Source organism: Anguilla anguilla, chromosome 7 (assembly GCF_013347855.1).
Source record: "Anguilla anguilla isolate fAngAng1 chromosome 7, fAngAng1.pri, whole genome shotgun sequence".
In the NCBI taxonomy this organism is placed as follows: domain Eukaryota; kingdom Metazoa; phylum Chordata; class Actinopteri; order Anguilliformes; family Anguillidae; genus Anguilla; species Anguilla anguilla.
In genome coordinates, this window is record NC_049207.1 from 9,766,661 (window position 1) to 9,793,300 (window position 26,640).

Below are 26,640 nucleotides of genomic sequence, written 5' to 3' on the forward strand. Positions count from 1 at the left end.
ATAACCGGAGTGATCGTGCACGGTGGTCTTTGCAGACGTGGTCAGTGAGGAGTGACCGTACCTGGTCATCTTTAATAGTATGGATAACCGGAGTGATCGTGCACGGTGGTCTTTGCAGACGTGGCCAGTGAGGAGTGACCGTACCTGGTCGTCCTTGTTGGTGTGGCGCAGGAGGTGACGCAGGAAGTTGACCCGGGAGCACTTGCGGATGAGGATGAGGTCGGCGGTGCCGTCGGCCAGGTGGGCGGCGGGCGACAGGCCCTTGGGGCTCCGAGGGCAGGCGCAGCTCATGGTGGCGGCGTTTATGGCCAGGAACTTCCCACGGATCACCTGCCAATCACCCTCCATCTCTACAGCACGCAATCAAACAGGAAGCCATGGACTCATACTCTACTCAGCACGCAACACGACCACGAGGCAGATACACAATGCACCCTCAACCCATTTCACAACAACTAAGAATTTACAGAACAAAGTAAACTACTCATACTCCCAACACGTTCAACCATGAGATTAATCCTGTATTTTACATCAACAAATGTTAGATTGATGTTAAATAAATTTCCAGCAGCAGCTCCTTTGAGAACACAGAATAAAATAGTGTCTGAAGATTGACTTAATAAAAATGTCACCCATGCCAAAACATCTAATTGTTTAAAGATTTTCGACATAATTTGCACTTATTTTCGCATTTAGCAGGCAGAAAAATCTGGGTCTCGAGAGGGCGGGTAAGTAAACCAACAGCAAAGTAATGGAGTCAAAAGCAATGAAGGGGGTGCCAGCTGTGTTTAGCAGTTTCTCCTTAATGGGATAATACTTGTGGAACTCTACTTTAAAATGACATTTCAAAGGGACAAAAAAACAGAATGTGGACCCACTGCCTGCACCACTGCTCTGCCTTTCGAGTGTCACTGCTGCATTGTGGGTATCTCATTTGCAGGCAGCCGGCACTCGTGGTTTTTTTTGTAGCGGCGGTGATATTTCCACTCCAAACGGAGCCGTAATGATGTGGCTGCTCACTCGAACGGGGAGGCTGCAGTCAGGTTTGGCAGGGACGCTATCGCTCTGATTACGAGGGTGGCCCCCTCTCTCCCACGGCCCCGCGGGGCCCCTCGGGAGCCCCGTTCCCTCCCCCCTCCCCCCCCCACCCCCCACCCGACCAGCGCCGAGAAGGAGACGCTCCGGAGATCAACATGCAAAACTGCCAATTAGGGAGCGGGGAGCGCGGCCCGTTGTTTTCCAGTAAACACAGCTTATCTGTCGCTCCGCATAAGCAAACACAAATCACGTTCACCACGCTCGCGTGACACTTTCCCAGAAGTCCCCCCTGCTCGGCGCGCGGCGATCGCTGAGCGACAGAGATAATGTGTGGCTCCCGATGAAAGCGAGCGCTCCCCTGGCGCTGATCCGCCGGGCGCCCTCCCGCCGCTCGGCTCGGCGTCACAACGGATGAGGAGGCCAAACTCGGGGACGGACTCGCAGGGAGACCTGCAGTCTTCCCGGGAAGACGCGCGGCTTTGTCGGGAGAGACAGTAACCGGGACACCCAGAGCCCTGCTGGATGCTAACCCAATTGTGTTTTCCCCTTTGATACGCACACTGGCGATGCCATAATCTTTCACACACACACACACACACACACACACACACACACACACACACACACACACACACACACACACACACACACACACACACACACACACACACAGACACACACTCACACACAGACAGACACACACACACACACACACACACACACAGACACACACTCACACACAGACAGACAAACACACACACAGACACACACACACTCACACACAGACATAAACAGACACACACACACACACACACACAGGCACGCGCACACACACAGACACACACTCACACACAGACATAAACAGACACACACACACACACACACAAAAGAGAAAGGCTTTAAAGAGGAATGGGAGCATGCCAGCTTCTCACCGCTGCAGGAGACGGGCTCCTCCATCTTGTGGAGCTGCGCCTCCTCGGAGAGGAGCTTCCCGTTATGCTGGCAGATGTAGCACCTGCAGGGGGAGGCAGGAGAGATGGGCTGTCAGTGAGCACATTCCACACACAGTGTGCGGGTCTTCCACAGGACCACATAGGGCCGAGCGCATCTTTCCTGTGTGAGATGAGCGCAATGTTTTAACCAGGAACAAAGGCCTGTCTTTTTTGTTCTAGGGGACTGATGTAAAGGATTTTTAAAAAACTGTGACAAGAAGAGTACAGGTCCAAATTCCCAGGTCCAAAAATGCCACTGTAACCTTGAGAGAGATACTTACTGTAAACCAAACTGCTTCAGTTCTGGCTGCATTAAGCGATAGCGTTAAGAAAAACGTGACCAAGGCCACTCGTGTTTCTGCTAAGCAACTAAATAACTGAATATAATATACGTGAATGGTTTTATTGCAGGTACATCTTATTTATTTAAATAGATTTTATGGCTTATTTACCCAGCTCTGCACTTGGTCTTGTCCCTCGGATTCCCCAAGATATCTGTAGCTGGTAGAAACGATACGGTCCCTTCATAGTGATGATGCGTCAGAAATGTCTTCACACCTGCAACGTGAAGACGTAATGAAATCCATGCCTTCAGAGACCACGCCACGGACGGAACCGCGGGGACGTAACAGGCAAAGCGGACTGTGTGGCGTCTCCTTCGCTGACGCGGGTTGCTCACCTGAGAAGTTGTACCTGGCCGGGCCCATCCAGCGCTTCCTCTCGCTGTCGGCCAGCACGTCGCCGTAGAAACCGTACCCGAGCAGGGACACCGAGTACCTGAGGAAGGTGTTGTTGTGGTGGACCGAGCAGACGTCCAGGGGCTGGTAGTCCCCTGCAGAGGGAATCCCCAGAACCCGCACCCCGTGAGTGAGAAGCTGTGAGCAGCCTCCCCCCCTGCCCCCCAATCTGAAATGCAGCCATTTCTTTCACTTCACCACAGTTAGCACAAGTAAGTAGGGCAGGGCTTCTCTAAGGGCTAGCGGTGTGGCACTGTGAGTTAATGATCTTGGCTTGCCACCGGGGGGATATAGGCTACAATCCCCTGTGGGGCAGCAGCAGCACCTGTGAACCTGACTACTAAATGGATGTGTGGCACAGTGGCTAACAAACTGGGATTGTAACCAGAACTTTGCAAGTTCTATTCCCCAAGGGGGGGGGGGGAAACACCATTGTACCCTTCAGCAGAATAAGCTGACTTGCTTCTGTGAAATATCCATCTGTATAAAAGTGTAAATGAAGCTATGAATCTTGTCCTGGATCAGGGCTTCAGCTAAGATCATATTTATAAGCTAAACTAAATAATGCATGTATGTATCTATGCAAGTATGTATCTACATATATTACTACTACTACTACTACTACTACTACTACTAATAATAATAATTATTATTATAAACCATGTATTTTATCCATGTCTGTAAAATTAACACTATGCAACTCATTCTAGATAAGTGTGTCTATTAATCAAATAAATGATAGTAAGCGGAGAAAGACCGGATGGATGGTAGACAGGAAATATCCTTCTTCCTGACCTATTTGTTCATTGACAGCACAGCAGGGAGACCCTGAGCACAGATAACACGCGTATATCTGTCAGCTGCAGACTTTGGTCACGTCTGGAGAAAATCCGCTCACCCACGATGACGTGCAAGGCCGAGGTCGCGGGGTCGTTGGTCCCCACCGTGGCGTAGCAGATGCAGTCGGTTGAGCCTGGATTTTAAAAAAAGAGAGAGAGAGAGAGATTCAGTCAGGGGCGTTTGCGCCGGACGCCGAGCCCTAATGCGAAAAAGCGACGCAAGGTTCAGGAAGCGGTGGGCTCTCAAGGTTAAAGGAAGCCGTTAATATCCGCGGCCCGCTAGGCCGATAATGGCTCGGATGCGGCGCCCGAAAGTGCTAGGACAGGAAAAATAAATAAAAAAATAAAACGTAAAAAAAAATCTAAAGCATCGGCGAGCATTACGGAAAGCACTTTATACTTAGAACATGAGTCATCAAAGCCCAATAACGCTGGCGTGAAGCTTACCAATGTATCTACAGTGCTCTTCCTAAAAGCCAATGTGCCATTCTGTTCAAAAGCAGGGAGGAGGGGAGGAGGGGGGAAACCTCAAAGGAAGAATTTCAAGACGGCCCTCATCGTACAGATCAGCAGGTTTATCGCCGGGGCCCCGCTATTCAGCTTGATCAGCACGAGATCAGCATGCGAGGGGAGCGGAGTGTCATAACCGTCGATTAGACTCCTGATAAAAATAAATACATAAATATCGCCGAATTACGCCGAGGTCTCCCTGGCGCTGCGTTTGAATAATGAACCGCCGCAGAAGAGCGGGGCGGGGGGTGAGCTCAGAGTGGAGTCTGGCTACGGTAAACAATGAGCCCGTTACACCGCTGCCAGCCAGGAGCTTTACTGAGCTCACACGGGACTTCAGAGAGACGAGAGCCTGGCATCGTTTCCTCTTCTTTACAGCCATCACTCCGTGATCACATCGCGGCATGAGTAATATACTTTTATTTCGCCGAGATAAAAAAGCAGCGTTGCATCTGATCCAGGCACGCAAGAGTTCGCACGTTTAATTTCTCAGCATTTTGACTGGTAGAAATAAAATAAGGTTACATTCCCCATTGAATTTTTTTTAATCAATGTTGACTACGGGACTCTTAAAAATAAACTTTACTGCCGATTTATTAGTTGGGTTACATTGCTATTAAATAAAAAAGCACAGAAGTTTGCTGTCTGTCACGTTTTGACATGAAGTAGTCATGTGACATACTTAATTACAGCAAAAACGGCAAGAAACTTGGATTAAGGGCCATGACTATGTTTACATGCATGCAATATTCTGAATAATGGTGCTTTATCCTGACAATGGTCAAACTGCAAACAAGCTGTTGAAGTGCATCATTCAAAACTGACATTGCCATTAAGCCGCATATGCTAATCAGGGTGTTGCATATGAACCCTGTTGGCTATGTGTAAATTATTTGGGATAATGTGTATTATTTGGGAAAGATGCTTGCTTCTGCGCTACCTCGTAAAATAGCATATTGAGAAGCGGTCATTCTCATCAATACCCACAACAATTTTCTCAGCAATATTTTCTAAAGACTCTCTCGCATCCAGATACTGAATTGTATTCACGTGTTCGGGGACAGAAATCTGCTTGCAGAAGCTCCGTAATGCGAGCTATTTGGCTGCAAACGCGATGGCAAGCTGGGGAGTGAATTAAGAAAGATTCCTTGGGCAATGTGCAAATGTAAGCTTATTTGCAGGTGGGAGGTATATTCCAAATAGCACGCTTACCCGACTCAATATATTCAGTTTTCACTATTCGGACATATTCAGGATATTTGAATGTGAAGTGTCTGCCTGCAAACATAGTCACTGGCATAATCAGTTGCTAAGAATGTAATATTATGGGATGTTGGGGATTCCATAAGTAAAGAATGCATATGGAGATGTAGCTCTGGTATGGACTGATTGATTTTAGAATATTTCTACAGGAGTTAGGAAGATACAGCACTTACAACATCCATACACCCATTTTCAGCAATGGCAGCAAACCATTAGAGGTTCATGGTGCGACATAGCCGATCCAGACAGGTACAGGCTCCAAGGTGGGCTGCCTGTTTGTCGCTGTTGTGCAAACTTAACCGAAAGACAAACATTTGTCACTTCCTGAATATTTAATAAGGAAGGAGACACGCTATACTTCACTCAGGCTTATGCATTTAAGTTAATCATTTTTGACAGCTCAAGGCCCTGTGGAAGCACCTGCTAACAGAAGACATTACGAAACGTTTTACACTTACATTACCCCTAGCACTTAGGCCCCGGACGAGGGGGGGGGGTGGGGGGGAGCTGTGCCAGATTGACAAAGGGGTTTGGCGTCTCAAAACTTGGTCTTGGTCTTTGCAGCATACAAGCTTTTACAGTGTAATGGCCTCTGTGCCATAAATTGGGTTGAGATTTTATGTTTGGGTCACGGTTAAGAGCTGGAAATGAGAGGACCAAAGAACCCACACACAGACAAAGCCATATACACGCACACAGACACAGACAAACACACACACACACATACAAACACACACAAGCAAGGGAAAAAGATTCCGAGAGCTGTACACTAGCAGCACTCAGAATCTTGGACAAGCGGGCACAACCACTCCCCCCCATCTGAAAACAAAAACCCAGCAGAGCAAAAAAAAAAAAAACGTTTCACAAAATCCCTGAGGGTCCTGAGCAGAGGGGTGGCAGTGATGCTGAACAGAAAGCGGCAGGCTTGATTCCCAGGTCTGAATCTCAGGCGGGGAACAGCTATTTACCCACGGCCCCTTGCCTGAACAATGTAAATAATCATACGGTAAAACACAACGCTAACTACGATAATAACAATCACAACAAAGATTACAGCGCTTTACAAACATAGCGCATGTAGTGGCTCGCAGGGGAAAGCATTAAGAGAGGAAGAAAAAAGAAAATTAAAATAATTTCCAATGGGGAAAGAATAAAGTAACACTGATGTGCAGGTATTCAAGATCTAGAGAACAATGAAAGCAAAATAACTTTGGGGAAAAAAAACTAAAAGGAATTAAAAGCAAGACTTTAAAAAGTGGGTTTTCAATTCGAAGCTAAAGCCGATGCCCGAGGGAGCAAAGCTAATTGGTTGAGTCATTTCATTGCGCAATCAAAAGCAACAAAAAAAAAAAAAAAAACAAGGCAAAGACTGCCCTTGCTTTTCATTCTACTTCTGGGAACATACATAAATGAGTCTTGTGTTGTTATCATTACTGCCAGCGTGGTCTTGAGACGGGAATAAATCACACCTTATCCGGAGAGCGGTGGGCCGAGTTCTGTCATTTATGCTCGCTTTCATCAATTTAAAAGGACGACGTGGACCCCGTAATGGACTTTTGAAGGATGGACCTCCGCCTTTTCCCCAAACGCGCTGCCGCCGCGGCGCCGCGCGGTTGCCACGCGACTCTCCGCTGTCCCTTAGCAACACGACGTTCATTCTGAATTCTGAAGGTGACTCACGCAGCTGTCGTCGCACCGGCCGCTTCGCCCGGCGTACAGCGGTGCCTGCCGCGGCCCCCGGAAGGAGCCATCGCTTCGCCGCCCCCGCCGACACGCCCGTGCTCGCGCAGAATGCGGAGGCGGAATGACACGCGTGCGCGCAGGGCGTGTACGGTGCTAACTCGGACACCCGAGGGGATGTTTTCGGTAGTAGTCAGGTCGTGCCACGTTGCGCTCCCATATAAGAAGCTCTACGAGCTTCAAATACCGGGAAACAAATCTGGTAGCGTAAGGTATGCGCTTCAGCATGTCTGAACATCTATTCGGGAAAAAATATCACAGGTCATTAACTGTGCATTAACAACCGGGTTCCTGGTCATAACAACCGTACATTCTAGTAAAATGCATTACATGGTCAAACGTATGTGGACACTTGACATCCACTTGACTTCTCATCCAAAATTATGGGCATTAATATGGATTTGGTCCAACCTTTGCTGCTATAACAACCTAGACTCTTCTGGGAAGGATTTATACTAGGTGTTGGAGCATTGCTACAGGGATTTGCTTCCATTCGGCCAGAAGGGCATTAGAGAGGTTGGGCCCTGATTGGGCGATTAGGCCTGGTTTCTGGAACATTCCTCTGTCTGAGGGACAGATGAAGATTCAATATTCAGTAACTGTAATGCGATTTGTCCTTGGCTTTGAGCCTCACATAGGTCCTTTTTACTTTTTTGTCTCCGTAATTCACTGGCATTCGTGAAAACCGATTTGGGAAATTTTTAAAAAGTCAAGAAAAAAAGGTCTGCTGAAATTTTTCACTTAAAAGTTTGAAACAAAGCATGTTGTGGTCGGGCTGAATCGGGTGTTGAGGTCAGTGAAGCAGGAAGCATAGCAGGACCCAGCTCCGAGAGTAATAGCCGAGCTCCCAGTGGATCCTGATATCTGTTGCTGCAGCCAGGAAACCAACACTATAACACATGCTCAGATGGTTGCCAGGTAACCCTCTCTAAATGCCAAATGGATTGGCTTCAGCTGCTTTATACATGAACGCTCCCAACAACTTAAATGTGTTGTTAATTCAGTGTGGCAGGGATCTCGCTCCAAATTAATCCAAACCAGGGAACGGGGAAAAGTTTTTTTCAGCACATTTTATTGCACTGATATTTTATTTTCTTCAACCAACCAAAAGACATCTCAAGGTTTTTTTTTCTACACCGCAATTCAAATCCGTGATTGAATAAAGGTACCTGCTGGAATGATGCCGATCCGGATTCCACACGGCACCAGCTTCTCTTCTGCACAGTTCTGGTCCACGCCGCAGTCCGCCTGCGTTCGCGAGACCAGCCCGTGAACGATCTCGCTGAACATGCCGTCGCCCCCGACGCAGACCACCCTGCCGAAGGCCAAACGCTGAGTTCAGTTTCACTCGAATCATTACATATACAGCGTTAGCGCTAAAGCCTATAGCACCCCACTCACTCTCATTACACGGTGTTAATGCTAAAGCCTATAGCACCCCACTCACTCTCATTACACTGCGTTAGCGCTAAAGCCTATAGCACCCCACTCACTCTCATTACACGGTGTTAATGCTAAAGCCTATAGCACCCCACTCACTCTCATTACACTGCGTTAGCGCTAAAGCCTATAGCATCCCACTCCCTCTCATTACACGGTGTTAATGCTAAAGCCTATAGCACCCCTCTCCCTTTCATTACACTGCGTTAGCGCTACAGCCTATAGCACCCCACTCCCTCTCATTACACTGCGTTAGCGCTAAAGCCTATAGCATCCCACTCACTCTCATTACACTGCGTTAGCGCTAAAGCCTATAGCACCCCTCTCCCTTTCATTACACTGCGTTAGCGCTAAAGCCTATAGCATCCCACTCCCTCTCATTACACTGTGTTAATGCTAAAGCCTAAAGCCTAAAGCATGGACGGAGTGTAGCACAGTGGGTAAGGAACTGGACTTGTAACCGAAAGGTCGCAGGTTCGATTCCCGGGTAGTGCACTGCCGTTGTACCCTTGAGCAAGGTACTTAACCGAAATTGCTTCAGTATATGTCCAGCTGTATAAATGGATACAATGTAAAATGCTATGTAAAAAAAAAGTTGTGTAAGTCGCTCTGGATAAGAGCGTCTGCTAAATGCCTGTAATGTAATGTAATGTAATCCCACTCCCTCTAACTACATGACACTGATATCACTTGTGACTTCTGAAAAAACATTAACATTGTGGAGATATTTTAGCCCCTCAATATCCCCTTGAGTAATGTTTTGTATGTTTTTTATTTGGGGGGTTATTATTTTGGGGATGGCGTAGTATTTTGTTACTCATAAAAACTACACCGTTATTAACCAAAAGGGTAGGCAGATCACAAAAAAAGCAGCCAGAGGAAATAATCTGTTTAATCCCTTTGGCTTCGGGGTTCATGATAAATAAGCTGTTATCTGACCCCTCAGAGCTGATGAAAACTTTGGGTCGGCTGCCAAGTCCATTTAGCCGAACCGGCGGTTTAAAATCCATCCCCTCGAGAGGGACGGGGCGTGACTCTGCTCAACAGGAGCACATGAGTCACAGGGGCCCGCTTTAGACAGGCTAGCTGCGCTTAAGGTCACTGCCGGTGCCCGAGCAACACCCCTCAGCTTCCTCATTCAAACATTTATTTCGGAGTAAAGCGCTTGAGGAAAAATAAGGAACATGCTGGGGCTTTGCCAAGATAGCCTTGCAAGTGATAGTGGATGAGAACACAGCAAGGCCAGGATTTTGGTATATTTTTTTTTTTAGCATTTCTTCCTTTTCATTTTTAGCATTTTTAGCGACGGCTTTTCCCAGCAAAGCACTATTTCCTCTCAGCTGTAGGCCCAGTCTCAAATTGTCGTGTTATAGCGAAACTCATTTTTTTTCCACTATAACATGTGTATGATATAATAATATACAGCACAGAACAGCTATTTTCTGACCACTTTATTTATGCTTTGAAACAGAGGACAACTCTTTGGTGACCACACGCAGAGAACAGTAACGTGCCGGTCGTTGTAATGAAAGGCTTTTTTTTCCTCCCACTTTCATCCATTCTGAGTCCCACATACCCATCATATTTCTTTAGGTCCGCCTCCATCTTCAAGTGGTCCCGGGCATGATTTGCATATTCAGTAACTACAAAACCAATAAATAAACATCAATTTAAATAATTAACCAAGTCCATCACAGACACACACACAAACACAGACATAAACGCACACACACACAACAACACAATATAATACACAATCCATTTTTTTCCATACCCCAATGAGGCTGTTATGAAAGTGAGATAGATACCCTGTGTAACAGAAGCGAAGGTTTTATGTTTGGCCGAGGCAAATAGAACTTTACCAGTTGCTATGGTAATTTAGTCACATGTGACATTCAGAGGGCAGGAACCGTACGGAAACAAGCCACGATACCCTTTATATAAAAGATAAAAACAAACAAACTGAAACCCCGGAGGGACTGGTTGATTTTCAAAAGACTTCAGCCCATTTACTGAAAGACAGGCCCAATAAGGCTGCTAGCTGGGGGCGCTGTGGACCATCTGCATCGACGAGGTCATTAGATCAAACATTATTCCCGCGTCCGCTGTGAAGGGGATACGCGGTTTCCCGTTCGTGAAATACCAACACGACTGTAAAATTCTCTCGCGCTGTTGCGCAACAGTCCATCGGTCACATGGTGGTTATATACGATAGCGAGGTGCCAATATCAGGTATGGACCGCAGCCACCTTAAAGACTGCGATAAATAATTGATGCCTTTGGATTCCCGTGTTTATCGACCATCAGAGCTTCCATTATAGTATTTTTGTGATGGATGGGGCAATAAATAAAATCATATTCCCCGCCATGTTCGGCAGACTTGGCCATTTGCCTACAGAGATCAATTTGCCGGCCACCAAGGCTCGCTTTTTATTTAAATGTTAATGTCGGCCGCTGACAGCTACTCACCAATCACGTCGGTGGATATCGAGGCACGGGAAAAGAGCGGGGCCACTTTTTCCTCGTAGATCAGTTTCCCCTGTTGTTTCCCTCCGTAGGGATTAATATACACCAGCAAATGCTTTGGTCTGCTGGCTGCGAAAACAACAAGAGGCTCGATCATTAAATGGAAGCCAGGCTATTTGCTTAGCCGCGGCGGCACAGCTGACAACAGCACCATCATTTTCAGCCGCCGAAAAAACCTTTCGAGGAATGACGCCAGGCGGGTGCGGTGCGTTGCCCCCAAACTCCAAAAAGCGACAGTGAGGAACCTTCCGCCATTATCCTACAGATCAATTTCATATATATATTTTTTTTTTTGAAGACGGGAGCCCCAGACCAAAACCAATAAACAACATAGAAATATTAATTATGAAACCAAGTCAGCAGAATTAATCCACAAACAGCAGGCAACAAAACAACAGAAGTGAATGCAATCCCTCTGGGATGGGGACACAACATTTATATGAAGTTTTCCTTGATGAAAGGCCTGGGCTCAATCACCATTACTCAACATGTCTTTTTAGAGAAATAAACTAAGGATATCGACTTGACGTCAAAGGTTTGTTGATCTGATGGTGCTGATTATGTTGTGTGTAAAGGCAGAAGAGGGGGACGTACTCAGCAGTAACAGCTGTTCCCTGATGCTCTGGACCCATTGCTGACACAGCGTCCAATCAGAGCAGTGGAAGGTGACATCACTGCACCGCCAGCGGTGCTGCCGTCCCCTCTCAACGTAGGACACTGAGAGACAGAGGAGGAGAGAAAGAGTGAGATGAACGGGGGGCAAAGACAGAGAAAGGATAGAGAGCGAAAGAGAGGAGGCAATAAATACAGGAAATACACAGAGAGAGGGGCAAGCAGATGCAGAAAGAGAAAAAAAAGACTAAATAGAGCAACAGAGAGGAATATAGAAACAGAAAGAGAGAGAGAGAGGCAGAGGGAGAGAGAGTATGAGAGAATGAGAGCGAGAAACAGGGAGGGGAAATACAAAGGCCAACGGCAAACAGAAAGGCACAAGAACCGTGAGAAATGGCGGGGTGATTACGATCTTTCAGCTGCCCGTGGAATCCTCATCGAGATAACTACAAGGCGTTCTTCCTCAGAGGGAAGAAAAGGGGCACGACTGTATCTGTGAAAGAGACACGCGGGTCCCCGTACCTGTGAAAGCACATGGATATCCTTCAGTAGGTTTCTGCGACAGCTTCTGCCACCTTCCCTCGTCTTTGGTCCGACCGTCCGCTTCTGCCTCTCGAACCGCTACGATTTCGGGCACGGGAACACAGTAGCTGCCTGCTTAAGATACAACACACATCCATCACGTTTATTTTAACGACTCGATACTGTGCAGGTTCTAAACTGCACCGTGTGCATCAATAGGTGGCCTGAGATGAAACTCATTCAGGTAAACATTCAACTCAACATAGACCGACGCAGGAGAAGGGAGAACGGGGACGGTATACATAATGCTTAAAAATGCCTATAAAAAAAAAGTCTATAATGGTAAAGAGACTGCCTATGTAACATAAAGACAATGATTTACTGTGCTTACTAAAGACCTCAAACGGTGCTCAAACAGCAATATGCAGACCCATGAATAATGCACAAACGAGGGCTTCAGCCTACAGTATGAGATACGCGTACAGTACGTAGCATCCACACGAGTCTTTCAGAGGGCACTTTTCATCATTTGTCAGTTCGTACGGCAGGTCGCTTTCAGAGCGCATGCTGATGAGATCCTCAGTAGCTTCCTGGAGCGCAGATTGTCTTTGTTGCATGGCTGTGGCTTTCCCATGTCTTAATGCACTTACTGTATGCGTGAGGCATTTTAAAGTGAACCGATGCACAAGCTTTACGCTCACGTGTGCGTCCTCCTGATGACTGGTACAGCAACACCCAGGGAAAACGAACACCTCCATTTCCTCCAGCTGCCGCATCAACACGTGAAACTGGCGGCCCCATTACTGTTTCCCAGGGCCGGACAAACCTCAGATTACGCCTCAGATTACTTCACGCCAATAAAGTTTTATGCGGGGAGATGTGGGTGTAAAGGGGCAATTAGGGCTTTATTCCAGGCGCGGGGTGGGTTTGGCCCCCGCTCTCGCCGCCGATTCGTCTCGCGCGTGGCAGAGAGGCGTGCCGGCATCGAGCTAATTAGCGGGCAGGGGATCGTTTGGACAACAACAAAAAAAAAACACTGTGAAACGCCGATGGAGATAAACAAAACTGGGAATAAAATCAGGACGTTCCCATCACCAGCGACTCCCTTGGCACCCGTTAGCCCCTCGCGTTAGCGCGCGTACGCTTGTCTCTGATCTGACACGAGCCTCTGTGTACTCAGATGGGCCTTCACCCCATTAACAGGTCACGCGACCCTGAACGGTACTTTCGGTATCGATCCGCTTCTTATGACCCCTGTGGGGGGAAACATGAACACTGGGTAACAGGAGGGAGAGGGGGGCGGCCTGTAGTTTGGTTAACAGACAGAGAGGGACTGCCCAGGGACTGCTGTAGGAAATAAACCAGTAGAGGACAGGCAGTGAGGTGTTCTCAGTGCAGGTGCTGGCTGGATCTCAGCGATCACGCAAGGCCGTGGAATGCATGCGTCTTTGGAATGCATCTCAAAACCTGCGTTTTGCACCAATTCACTAGTGTTCTAATATGCAAACACACAAAAACAATAACCCTAACATATAATTTTGTCATTCATAATTTTATTATGACACTTGTAACTGGAAACGAAACCGGAGTAATTATATTGTTGTGGTTCAAGTCTGTGTCATCACCCATTGTAATCTTTAAAAAAAAGACCTCGGAATATCTATGGTTATCAAATTCATGGTATTTTCCCCCCTGCATTTTGGATCTTTTTTCTGAGTAAAAAATGCAGAATCCTGTGCTAAGGCAACCACTGGATCTGTATGAATCAGTTGTAGTTCAAGTGTGGGTCATCGCCTGTCGTAATCTTTCAAAAAAAAAAGACTTCAGAATACCCGCGTTTATAGAAATCAGTGTATTGTTTTCCCCTACATTTTGGCTCTTCGGAGTAAAAAAAATCAGAATCCTGCGTTAATGCAACCACTGGATCAGTATGAATCAGTGGAAACAAACAGTGAGACAAGTTCAATGGGCTTGTGTACAGTCCACATTTACTCTCCTGGCAGTATCTATTACCTCAGCTCGCCGAGATGCACACGCTAGTGAGGCATTATGCGCAGTTATGCTGTTAGTGTTTGGCAAACAGAGCCTAGTGAAAGAGAATAGCTGCAACTGGAGAAGGAAATGAGGGCCATGGGGAGGGAGAGAGGACGTAGGAGAGGCAGAGGGAAGGGGAGAGAGAGAGAGAGAGAGAGACTGTGTTTGTTGGATCACTCACCAGCACACAAGTCCTAATCCCCTATAGTACAAACTCGTACAGCCTCAGAAATCATATAGACCATCATCACTGATGCTTGACTTTTTAATCATCAAACAGAGCTCATTCAGTAGGTGTTGAACAAAAATAAAAGGTTTGCGACATCAAGCAGTCATTGAATGAATCTATGACACCACTGCCTTCTTTCTCTTGGTATACAGCCCAGTAAACTGGAAAACTAACACGAGATCCAATCCCACCTTGCTCCAAGCTCCGGACCGCCGTTGCAGCAGCCCACTAATGAAGTAAGTCAAAAACGTAAATCCCAGGATGGCATGCGCTCCCTGTGCAATTAAATGAGGATTAAAGTCCCAGAGAACCTGACTCTTGCTCCCCCCTCTTCTTCGCCATTTCACATTCTGTCCTTGTTGTGGAAGCTCACTTTATGGCATTAATCCCCTCGGTGGAGACGGACCGGCTGAATCTGGCACTGCTTCGCCGCATGGGGGGGGGGAGGGGGGGCTGGGGGGCATGAGAAGCCCGAGGCCTCTGCCCCCGGCCCTCAACCCCCACGCCCCACGAACCGGTGGCACGCGAGGCGAGCGTGACACATACGGAGACAAAACGCCACCGACCCCGCCGCAATGTAAAAATAAAAAGGACATTAAAATTGAATGTGGCGGGGTACCGGCGGCACAGAAGGACATAAGCACGCGGGTCACGGCGGGCGCCGTTCCGCAGCGGGGGTGGGGCGCGCAGTCAGCACTGCGAATCCCAAAATGCACAAGAGGACGCAGATAAAAGGATGACCTTTGCTCCGAATTTATGGATAAACATCAAGCTTATTTTTTCAAAGGCGTGCTGCCGGACGGGAGTCTTGCCAACGTGTTTTCAGGCTGAAGATAATGCCAGCCTACTGGAGATATTCTAAACGATCGCTTAAACCAGTGATACTCCTGTATCCCTGGCGCAGTGTAGGGGAATGTTTAGCAAATGTGTTTTGTGCAGCTTTGCTCAACCTTATGCCCACAGATCAACTTAAAATTGCCAGAGTGGAATCAGGTTCGAACCCTCGAAAGAAAATATTCTTCCTGGCGTTACAGGTGTGCGTCACTGGGGATATCAGTTGCCCTGTGGTTATACAACATCCAGATACTGTTCCCCTTATATAAGCTACAGATATGAATTTCACCTTTTCATTGAGTTTTTTTTCCAATTATGGTAGCAGCAGTATGGTGTAGTGGTTAAAGAACAACCTCATAACCATGATATAGGTTCAAATTTTGAAACACCGCCATTGTATTCTGTACCAAAGACTGCTTCAAACATGAAATACCCCGCAGAAGTGCTGTCGGGTGAATTTCAAAAGACCTCAATCTAAGGACAGTGATGTAATTTCAGATCATTTCGGGGGGTTTGGTCTCTGTGTTTCTACTTTCGAGGGGCTATCACGTAGCCCGTCCTGCAGTGACAGAGTGCTGACGTGTCCCACAGGCAGTCATCCAATCCAGAGAACACCAGGCTGGCTGCAGGTTCTTTGAGAGATGAGCCTTCGACTCTGTGCTCTCCCAAACAGACAGAGGATGCTACTTTGGAGGGAGAAGCTTAGGTATACAAATGTCCAGTCCAAAATGAGAGGAAACAGTAAGAAATAGGAGCTAAACCTAAAACCAGAATACATCCAGCTCCATAAATGCGAGCTGCTAAGTAAACAGTGTCCAGTAATGATCTTTTTAAAAAACCAATTGCAAACACCGCCAGCCTTCAGGATAAAGCAGTGTGTTATCGACTAAATGCGCAGTATATTCTAAACCCAAAATGCATCCACACAGGGGCTGGCAATCCAGGTCCATAATGAAAAGGCACTTTCAGTGTAAAAACATTCATTTTGCTATGCATGAAGTGGTACTAATATCGATCAGCAAACCGATGGAGAAAAATGTGTAGAGGATGGTACAGGGCTGGGGTTCTCAAATCTGGCCCTGGGGGCCAGCAGTCCTCCTGGTTTTCATTCTCCCCTCTAATCAGGGGCTGATTTAAACCTGAGGCACTATTTGAGTGCAACCTCTGGCCAATCAGTGACAATATTGGACTACGGACTATCAGGCAGAAGAGGAAACCAGCAGTAACACTGACCTTAAGGGCCAGATTTGAGTATCCCTGCTATAGGGGAAAGTTGTATGGTGATCGATTGGCATGTGTTGAAGGTTTTAGGTCCTTCTATCCATTTCAACACTACAGTGAAAAATAGCAAAAATATCATATCATTTTAAAAATGAATAAATATCAGATATTATAAATATTGCAATACTTTCATGATGAGTGCAACCGTGCACTGCAAAGTACTATGTTCCAAGATGACCAAGATATTAATAATTATGGTGTACATCTCCAAACATAAACAGGCAATAGCATATAGGTGGAAAAGCACTAAAGTATGCCAGAGTGAAGCTTACACTACTGAAAGTGAAGCTTGCCATAGGCAGCTGTCAGCAATGGAGAAACCACAACAAACAACAGCAACAATACTGTATTTGATGAGAGGAGGGGTTACAGCCAGTCAGTTTAAAAAAAAAAAAAAATTATATTTTTTCCAAGTCATTGATACATAAAAGATTTGACTTGTAGCCATCCTTTCTCTGTGTTTTCTCCCAATCTTGTGTGATTTCAGATCAGATTTTTGGTGTTTGGTCTCAGTGTTTCTAGTTTCGAAAATGAGAGGCTATCAGGCCATCACAGGGGCTATCAGGTAGCCTGTCCTGCTGAGACGGTGCACTGACACTGTCCCACAGGCAGGTATCCGATCCCCAAGCACACCAGTGCCAACTGAGGCCGGTACCCTTCACAGGGCGGCCCATGACTTCAGTCAACAGGGCTCACTGGAGTGTCCTCTGACGCTATGGCTGTGCTTCTTAGCCTGTGGACAGCAGATTGAAAAGAAGCAGAGGCTGCCATGTGCTTCAGAGAAGACCACAGACAGGCCTCTGCTTTTCCCCAATTGACAGGTGATGTTCCTGTGACAGTGACAGGATGGGCCTACTATCACAACTTGCCTTCCCAAACTGGGACAAAATGACAAGAAGGTGGAGAACTTGGATGTAAAAATAGAAAATGAGAACCCCATCAAATACAGGGAACACAAGCACTTCAAACTACTCTTCCCTGTCACACCTGCAAGGCTCTTTCCACGGTGGGGGGGGGAAAGAGCATGCCTACCTGACTCTCCGCTGGGTTTGCTGAGAACTTTAGAGAGGCAGAATCCTGGAGAAAAACAGCAGGGTTACTGTAGTTGGTGTAAACCACACACATAAATGAGACCTCAGTCACCTCTCAAATCATATCAACTCCTGGCCTTAATGAAACACTGACCATCAACCGTTTCTCTTCAAAGCAAACCAAACTGTTAACTGCATTTCCAGCTGGAGCAGTTGCTTTATACAACTCGTGTGTGTATGTGCGTGTTTACGTGGTGGTGGTGGTGGTGGTGGTGGGGAGCGTCTGTCCAGGCCTGGTGGCTGCTTTGCTTCCAGATAGGGTCTTGCATCATTTGATTTCAGATAGATATATACTCCAGGAGAAGAATAACCTTCTAGATGATGTGCTGAAACTCATTTACCCTTTGAGCTGATTGATAAGGTTATATCGAAGGCTCCATTCATCTTTCATTGGCTGAGATGGGAATTTTGGTAATACGCGCGGCGACTGCTTCGAGTTCACTGGCTTTGCGCCCGTGTACGGGAACAGACAGAGATCTCCTCGCTGATTGCACCCTTCTAAATCTGAAAGGAATAAGCTTGATACCAAAGGGCAAAGCCCTATATTTATTTCTTTGGAGAAAGACAATATCTACCTCAAGTGATAGGAGGGAGATAGCAGTACACAGAATGGAGGAACAAGATGTACGCCATATACGCTCAATAAGTGTTCATCCTCGGAGAGAAATGTTATCAGAGAAGTTCTATAAAATAAAAATGACTGGGTTATATGATTGGTTGTGGCTGAAACCTTGATAAAGGAAACAGACCTCAATTCCATTGGTAAAATATACTGTGTACATACGGATGGATAATATAACTATCAAGTTTAATTATATTACACTTAAGCACACATTCAAAGCACATAGCACACATTGCTAATATTCTATTGTAGTTTATTTATTGAAGAGGAATACAGGTGAAGAACTGTCTAATTCTGATTTAAACACTAAAAACTCAGATATTACATTAATTAGCCCGAACTAATAACATTTTGTCCAGAAAGCTTGATCTTCCACTCCATTGGTTTGCCGTTAAAAGCTGAGGTCTGTATTCTACCCATACGGCTAATTTTCTATTGTATGAACAATAGATCTTTTATAAGACTATTGTACAAGTTCTTGCACAGGTAACAATGGACGACTAACATTCTTTCTTGTTCAGAGCAGTTGCCCAGGTATTCTATGGTACCGGGGGCTAAAAGTGTATGCCAGGGACATTTATGAATACCAGACACCTTTATCCAGCAACATCAACAAGCATCATATGACTTTACATGCTTAGAAAAATTAACAATCTAAACCCCACCAGGAGGCATAAGTTCAATAATCTGCAATCTGCTATAAAAAGAAAATGTTTCTCTTTTTTTCATCAGCAGATGTTCAGGATGAATGCCGGGATTTTTTTTCCTTTTTGGCTTTGTTTATATTTGAATTGCCCAGTTCTTACAAGAATAAAAGCAGTTTGCCAATTCAGCCTTTCTGACTCTTGAACAAGACAAATGGAAAAGGCAATAAATACATGCACTTTCTGGTCTATTTTCTCAGGTTACATAAAGGCATGAAACACAGAGGAGAAAAGGGAACATGCCCTAGAAATAGTTTAGTTCAGGGGGTCTTCAAACTTTCTGGAACAATAGACTAAATGCCCGCTTCTTCTAAAATTATCCTCTGGAGCCTTCTTTACAATTTATGGGACAGAAATCCTGAGCCAATTTGGGGCAAAATGAGAAAAAAAATACAGTCCATCCAGGACTAATGCCCACACTGCCCACCTCAACAACTTATACAGAACTAATCCACATACCTCACAGTCAATCACGTTCCAGGTCTAATCAGCACACTGATTACCTTATTGACGGTTCCAGGATAAAGCTATTTGGAAGCAATGTGACTGTGCAGATTGAGAACCTGTTACTTTCAGTTTTTTAATTGCATGGTTTCATTGCTACTGCTTAACTTAACTGTTTTCAATGCTTTGTTTAATCACATGACCTGTGTTGTTGCTACCTGCATGGCACTAGCCAGCCCTGGTAATGTTGTTGTACCCTTGAGCAAGGTGGGATGTCTGAATTGCTTCAGGTTGGAGTGAATGAATGAATGAATGAATGAATGAATGAATCATTGCATTTATATAGCACTTTTCCAAATGCTCAAAGTGCTTTACACTGATGAGTAGGAACTCACCTCACCCACCACCAATGAATGAGTGATTGCAACATGCCAATGTCATCTGGATCAGGGTCTCCTCAGTTAATCAATAGTAAACAGCTTGAGTACACAGATTCCTATGTCCCAAGGCATCTATCTTAAAATTACATCATAAGATTAGGAAAAAAGTGTTTTAACCTTTTAGTGTATTTTTAATGTATTTTATTTGTAAGTGATGGATAAAAAAATAAAAAAATCTTTGCACAATCAGATATAATAACAGTTCAAACAAACTGGTCACAAGCGTTGGGTTGCGTCAGCCTCTCAACCCAACGCACCCCTCTCCCACATCCCATATGGTGAACCCGCTTAGCTCAGGCCACCAATCTGGAAAACGCCAGTCAGCGCTGTTCCCACACCCCCTCACCGTGACCTGACCCGTGCTGATCATGCAACAAGTATACTGGCTCAACGACTTCCGCCACCATCAGCTACAGACGAGAGGACCGCAGGGCAGAGGGGTTAGTCAGGCATGGAGAACACCCAGGCCGAAACTAACGCTAACCCCAACAACAACGGGAGGAACATCTATGAAAATACCCCAGGGTCAAAATGTCAAATAGAGATGTCCCAAGCATCTGTGCTCTCCTCTACAACACAAAGTGACAGTACTCTGTCAAAAACTGGTTTAAGGGGATAGACAAAAATTAGAGTAAAACTGACTTGCTCTGTTTTTTTCCCCCCTTTTTCTTTAAAATATCTTGAAACATCAGGCCCCCACAGTAGTCGTTTGACATGTGAACTATTCTCACGTCTCTAAATATCTCTAAAACATTTTGAAACGGAAGAAATTAAATGGGAAGTACAAAAATTATTCATCAATAATATCACATACGATTTGTGTCTAGTCATTTATAACTATTCTCAACCAGCTCTCAGGATTTTTTTTATTATTCTAAGTGAAACAACAGTGTACAGAGTGAGCAGAGGAGAGTATCCATACTTCCTTGTACACACCATAGAACTGCATTTCAATAACTAAAGTACAACAGGCCTGACGCTGTTTAACAGGCTGGCATGGGAGCAAATATGATCCCCCCTGGGTTTCCCTTTAGCTCTTTTGCCCACAATTAAGTTGATGTGTTTCAATGTGACTGGCCGATGTGGGCGTGTGCCAAGGTGAGCTATTAATCGACTTGACCTCCTCAAAAGAAGGACTCTGACAAAGGAATGTGTCACGTAGAACCCGGCCTATGACCGCCAAGGGGATAATTCAAAAACTTGGGACAGTAATTAATTGCCATCAACTGAACACACAGCTAGGGAAAACTGGACTGGCATTCGGGATACTGTCTGTGTTTGATACGAACACACAACAAATTACCCAATTTGTGATAACCCGCCATTTACCTTCAATGTGGATATGAATTTAAACAACTGATCTGGCTGCATGATTGCATGATAGTGACCAACCTCTTCATGTATGTTTGGTTTTTAGTAAGCCTCATAGGCTTGCCACACTCATCTGCTTTACAATTGGTCTACACTTGTTCCAAAGCAACAAAAAACTTTTAGTTTAACATAAGTGTGAGTAGCAATCTATAATTCCACACACAAAACAGTGGATATATACCAGCTGTTTTTCTCTCAAAATGACTTTATTTAGCAGATACTGTCAATCATTAACAGAATATAACAATTTTCTAAATGTAGGCTACACCACAAGCTGTGAAGTAGGTGGAATTAATTAAGTTTTACAAGTGAAAAAGGTAACTTTTTTCATGACAGTTCCCTTAACATTTCGTAACGACTCTTAATTAAAACAGTAATAGTAAATAGTAATAGTAGTAATAGTAACAATAATAAAATAGTAACAATAGTCCACCATGAGATAGGGTGAAACACTGGGCAAGTCACGTGTCACACGTCTGGGCTTTCTTGGTCCTCTCGTGAACCCAGGCCGGTAAGAGACCGTCATGTCTTAGGAAAGTTTCCACTGTGTTTGTTTCATTTTCATATTGAAAGATTATAAACCGTTGTTATAAATTTGCAGTGCTAGACTACGGACACAAAAATAACTGGAGGCCTACAGTTGTGGTTTAAAGCTGTTAGTGAATTGAACAGTACAAATACAACCAGAAAATACGATAGTTTTCGGAGGCAAAGTTAAGCGGCAAATTGCTAAGCTACAGTAACAAGGTTCCGTGGACTCACAGGATCAGGCTACTTGCGCGTTCGCCGAATGGCGTGACCGCGTCCTCGGCCCAGCTGTCAACCAGCAAGGGCAGCACAGAAGGGCTTTCAAATTCTTACAAAAAAGGCCATTATGCAGCTGTGATTTTCATTGTTATTGAACAAATATAAACTTAGCTAACGCCGTACATTTTAATATTTAAATTCGCGAGTTAAATGGTTGTTTTAACTAAAGAGCAGTGCACCATTGAATGACCTCCTACACTGTTCAAAACGTACATTTGGAGCAAAACAATTATTGCATATGGACACGTGCATGAAAAATCGCGTATACTGATACATTGTTCCAAGTCAACGGGTTTCAGACAATAGGGGAAATGCCGTTTTAAAAGAACATTCATATCCAGACATTTCCAACCATACAGGGAGAATGCTTCCGTGCGTCACTTGTTTACAATGTGTCGCTCGCAAATGCAGACGTAGCTGGTAGTCTGGTTTTCGCCTGATGTGCAACATCATCCACTTCAGGCACATATACATTGCACACAGCAAAGACGTTTTGCATCTATTTTCATAACTTACCAACTTTGAATGTACTGTGTATGCTCCCATAGACGCGTTTTTTCTTGGTCTGTATCTCCTTCCATGTTAGTAATGCACGGTTTAAGGTGACTTCAAAAACCCTGTTTTTCAGTAAGAGCTGAGATGACAATAACCTTGGCTGTTTTTCCATGACTTCGCCAGTAAGTCACAGCGATTGGGAAACTGAAGAATAAAACATATGCTATCTGATACCTAGCATATCTACATTAACCGTGCTATCAAGCAGTTGAGGCCGGACGTCCACATTTGCTAACAAAGCTGCTGGCGCTAGAGCCTGTTGTGTAGCGGTTTCTTAATTTGCAAAGGAGGACAGTTTGAGCTGTACGTGTGTCGTCACCGCGTATGCTAATCTCGTTATGGGGATTTGTTCGTGAGGAGGCACGTCTCCTGACAAAAAAAAAAAAAACTCCTTTGTAGTCATTCATTGTGTTGCTTGTACAATCACCTGTAATGCACGATCGTTTGTTTCAATTTAAATATTGTTTTAAAAAGTGAAATCATATCTGGAATATTTGCGTTTTTACTGAGAAATATTAAAACTTAAACAAGCTCTCCACAACACCCATAAAAGCAATTACACTAAGTAGTATCTGGTCTGATTATGTCCTTATTTTATGTTGTCAGTTCTACTATTTGGCAAGAATGCATATTATCTGATGTAGACAAACAGCAGTCATAAGAATAAAACCAAGCTTGCAATGGAACATCAAATGATGCAGCTGACGAAGACCTCACATAAAAGTCTGCTCTACTAATTCTCTCTGGAGGAAGTCCACTTGGGTGTCTTTAAAACCAATTCGAGAAAACTAAAATACAACTCAGACTTCATAATTCGGACTTAGAACAGGCAATTTTCTAAATATTTGAATAAATATATTCAACAAACATTTACTAAAAATTTAACTAATAAATTTGCGTTTTGCTTCATAACCTATTAGAAAAAAATGCTACTTCAAATAGCAAAATTCTTCAAAAAGAAACATAATTAAAACATGTTGTGTAACCAAATAGTAAGTCTTTTATGAAATCTTTTATGAAATCATTATGACCTGAAATTTTATGAAATCAATTTAATTACTTAAATCGTTAAAAAAGAAAATGACTGCATAATTTCACCAGAATGCTGTCATAATACTCGATGATGACTAACTGTTTATGAAGTGCTCTCATAATCGGAAAATGAGGGGTAAAAGGACTTTCAACTGTGAAACATAAAGTATCAAACTGAGTAGATAATTGGACTGACTGAGCAGTTTAGAGCAAGCTGGTCTGTCCAGAATGCCTCGGATCCTGAAATGCATTGATCTCTGATTGTGCCAGTACCGAGGGTACCTGGCTGTCCTTCAACACGGTACATAATTAGTTGTAGAGTTGCCCAGGGAGCAAAGATTTCAGTCTGAAGGTCGTGCAAAAGAATGTCTCAGTGCAAAAAGAATGACTCTGGTTGATTGGGTGCCTGTTGTCTGGCTGTGCATTGAGTGTGTTGATTTGATGTAATGTAATGACTGCACAGCTCAATTATTAGACTGCAGAATGAAAAGAAACAGAAGCTTGCAAATGGACTTTAGGGGAGGCGTGTCTTTGTGCGGCCCGAAATTGGCAGAGGACGGTCTTCAGACTCAGACTTCTCTAAGTAAAATGTATGAAGAAAGTTAGATTGATAGTTTATATCACATTCCCACATTGAAAAATGTATTCATAACAGTCAACAATGACTTCTAGAACAATAAATCAAACTGAAGTGTTCTGCTGCAAAGAGATGTTAACATTTAATACTTATTTATCAGCGTGGAAATTGTACTTAGAGAAGAGTACATGACCGAAATGATCATTTTGTATATAAAACTTCTGCGCTGTGTTTATCCTGAAATGACTTGCTAGTCTAAAATGTCTGATGGCCGATTAAAGAAGAGTTGCTGGAGAGGAAGCCTTTAAAAATAGTGGCTTAGTTGATCCAATTTTTAGTGAAACTTAATGGGCCTCATTCATGAAACATGGGTACTATCATATTTGATCGTAAACTGTGTGTAAGAAATGTTCCACAAACAATTCAGCATTCATCATTTTTTTCTTCTCATCTGTATTTGTTCTTGGCTGTTTCCCTATGCAAATCACATTAACAGGATTGCGCTTAAAATTTACAAACAGTCAGCATTCATCATCTCATACACCGGGGATATGCACAAAAACTAAGGTCTGCAGGTGCCATGAATCCCATATTGGTTTTTCATTGGAACATTTGTTAAGAACAAAAGTAAGAATAATTTAATTAATAGATTGGACTGATAATTCACGTAGTCTAGATAGCGTTATATTTGAGTCTGTTGTCAAGTGCCCTGCAAGGGCTGTGGAGTCAACCCTGGCTTGCACACAAAATATCAGTTACCGTGACACTTGAGACTGATGCTAATCGCTCAGCTAAGGTTGCTGCTGATGTATAGATAGGGAGAGTGTAGCCAAGCAATGAACAGTGTCTGGCTGTGCAGTTCAAGGGTTTTATCCTTGCTCTGACTACCCCCAGTTACACAGTTCAGTGTCAGCTAAAATGAGTTCCTGTTTACGAATGCAAGGATGAGTATGTAGTTCCCCTGCTCTGTTCTTCAAGAACTGGGTTTTTCCGTTTTGAGATTAAAGGCAAAAATCCAGTACCCCCCACCCCCACCCCCCACCCCCCCGCCACCCACGAACCGGGGGTTTGCTTTCATTCATCAGTTAAAATGTTTAATGAATATTATTAATATAAATATAGTCCCAGATTACTTTACTTAACACTGAATGGTATAATTTGCTACATCATGACTACAACGGTAAGAGCAAAGGGAGACGTTTCTGAGAATTTCCTCTGAGGCATATTGTAGTGTTGAGAACATTATTCCATTTCATGTTTAACCATTGCTTCTGGGCATGGACATTCCATTCCATGTTTAACTGGACACTCTTGGCGCTCATGTTATTCATCTTGTGACTAGGAAGTAATGCCCGCCGCTGTTGATGCTAAAGATTCATTTAAAGTGCATCACATATCCCAACCTCCATTCCTACAACCGTAGGAATATATAAATAAAGAGGGATGTTACATATATTATCATATATGTGCAGTATTACAGATTTTGTTGTAAATGTGCTTTAAATATAAATATTAACAAACAAACAAACAAACAGACATGCACGTAAATAAATAAATTTCACTCCTGAATCAAGAGGCATGCAGAGCGGTGATGAAACCCTGGCCTCTTTGTTAACATTTGGTTTAGGGATGTTATTTCAAACATTTCTTCATCTGACACCCGTGACATTTTTTTCATCTTGTCAACTCATTTTCATGTCCTCTGATCTGGGTACCCATTGCACTGTGGTTATGTCATTAGGCATTAAATATGGCAAAGGAGATGTGTTTTCAGACCCAGGGTCACGTTGGAATTGTGTAACTCAATTGCCTTTGTATTCAGTCCCCCTTGCTGTGCGGGTGACAAAGAAAAGACCAGCGACACAATTTCCTTTTTTCCTGCATTCTTTCTTCTCCAGAGCAGTGCTGTCATTAGAGGTTTCAGTTTCCATTGCATTTCACAGGGCTGTTATTACAGGCCAAACCCAGAGGAGCTCAACTGTCTAATGGCCTCATTTTATATTTAAGATGAATTTGTTAGACTAAATAAATTTAGATCTTTGCTTAAATCACCATTTATAATACACGTTCTACAGTGCTCTTATTTTGAATGCACATCGTATGTTTATAATGTTAATATAATATTTTATGCATATTATCATTATAACATTATCACAGAGACTTTAAATTAATGCTATAATTTCAAAAGGAATTTAAGGCTATAAAATTCTAGTAAGTATATATTTGGCAATTCACCTCAAATGAGGCAATGGTGTAATGCTTCTGCAACAAAGTCCCTTAAGTGTTTCATAATTAGTCTTAATTGATTCATTAATCAAACTGATGCTTTAAACATGCAATTAAAATCACACTGGCTTATATTTGCATTTTATAACACTGTACAGTGCATAGATGCACAGA

At 44.1% G+C, this 26,640-nt stretch overlaps 1 protein-coding gene across 3 annotated transcripts in view; it reads right to left on the reverse strand.

Moving 5' to 3' along the window:
* Window positions 1-22,927, reverse strand: part of LOC118231865 (ceramide kinase-like) — a 32,922-nt gene extending 9,995 nt beyond the window's left edge. The window contains exons 1-12 of one of the 3 annotated variants that reach the window (XM_035426187.1): window positions 22,593-22,927; window positions 17,630-17,674; window positions 12,220-12,351; window positions 11,680-11,802; window positions 11,029-11,154; window positions 10,136-10,202; window positions 8,289-8,434; window positions 3,666-3,740; window positions 2,710-2,862; window positions 2,483-2,588; window positions 1,971-2,053; window positions 145-350 (exon numbers count right to left, since the gene is read on the reverse strand). In XM_035426187.1, coding sequence (XP_035282078.1) covers window positions 145-350; window positions 1,971-2,053; window positions 2,483-2,588; window positions 2,710-2,862; window positions 3,666-3,740; window positions 8,289-8,434; window positions 10,136-10,202; window positions 11,029-11,154; window positions 11,680-11,802; window positions 12,220-12,351; window positions 17,630-17,674; window positions 22,593-22,743 — 1,413 coding nt within the window. In that variant the 5' untranslated portion in view covers window positions 22,744-22,927. Of the gene's footprint in view, window positions 1-144; window positions 351-1,970; window positions 2,054-2,482; window positions 2,589-2,709; window positions 2,863-3,665; window positions 3,741-8,288; window positions 8,435-10,135; window positions 10,203-11,028; window positions 11,155-11,679; window positions 11,803-12,219; window positions 12,355-17,629; window positions 17,675-22,592 lie in introns of all 3 variants that reach the window. The other 2 variants (XM_035426189.1, XM_035426188.1) reach the window with 2 other exon arrangements.
* Between the last annotated feature and the right edge of the window lie 3,713 nt (window positions 22,928-26,640).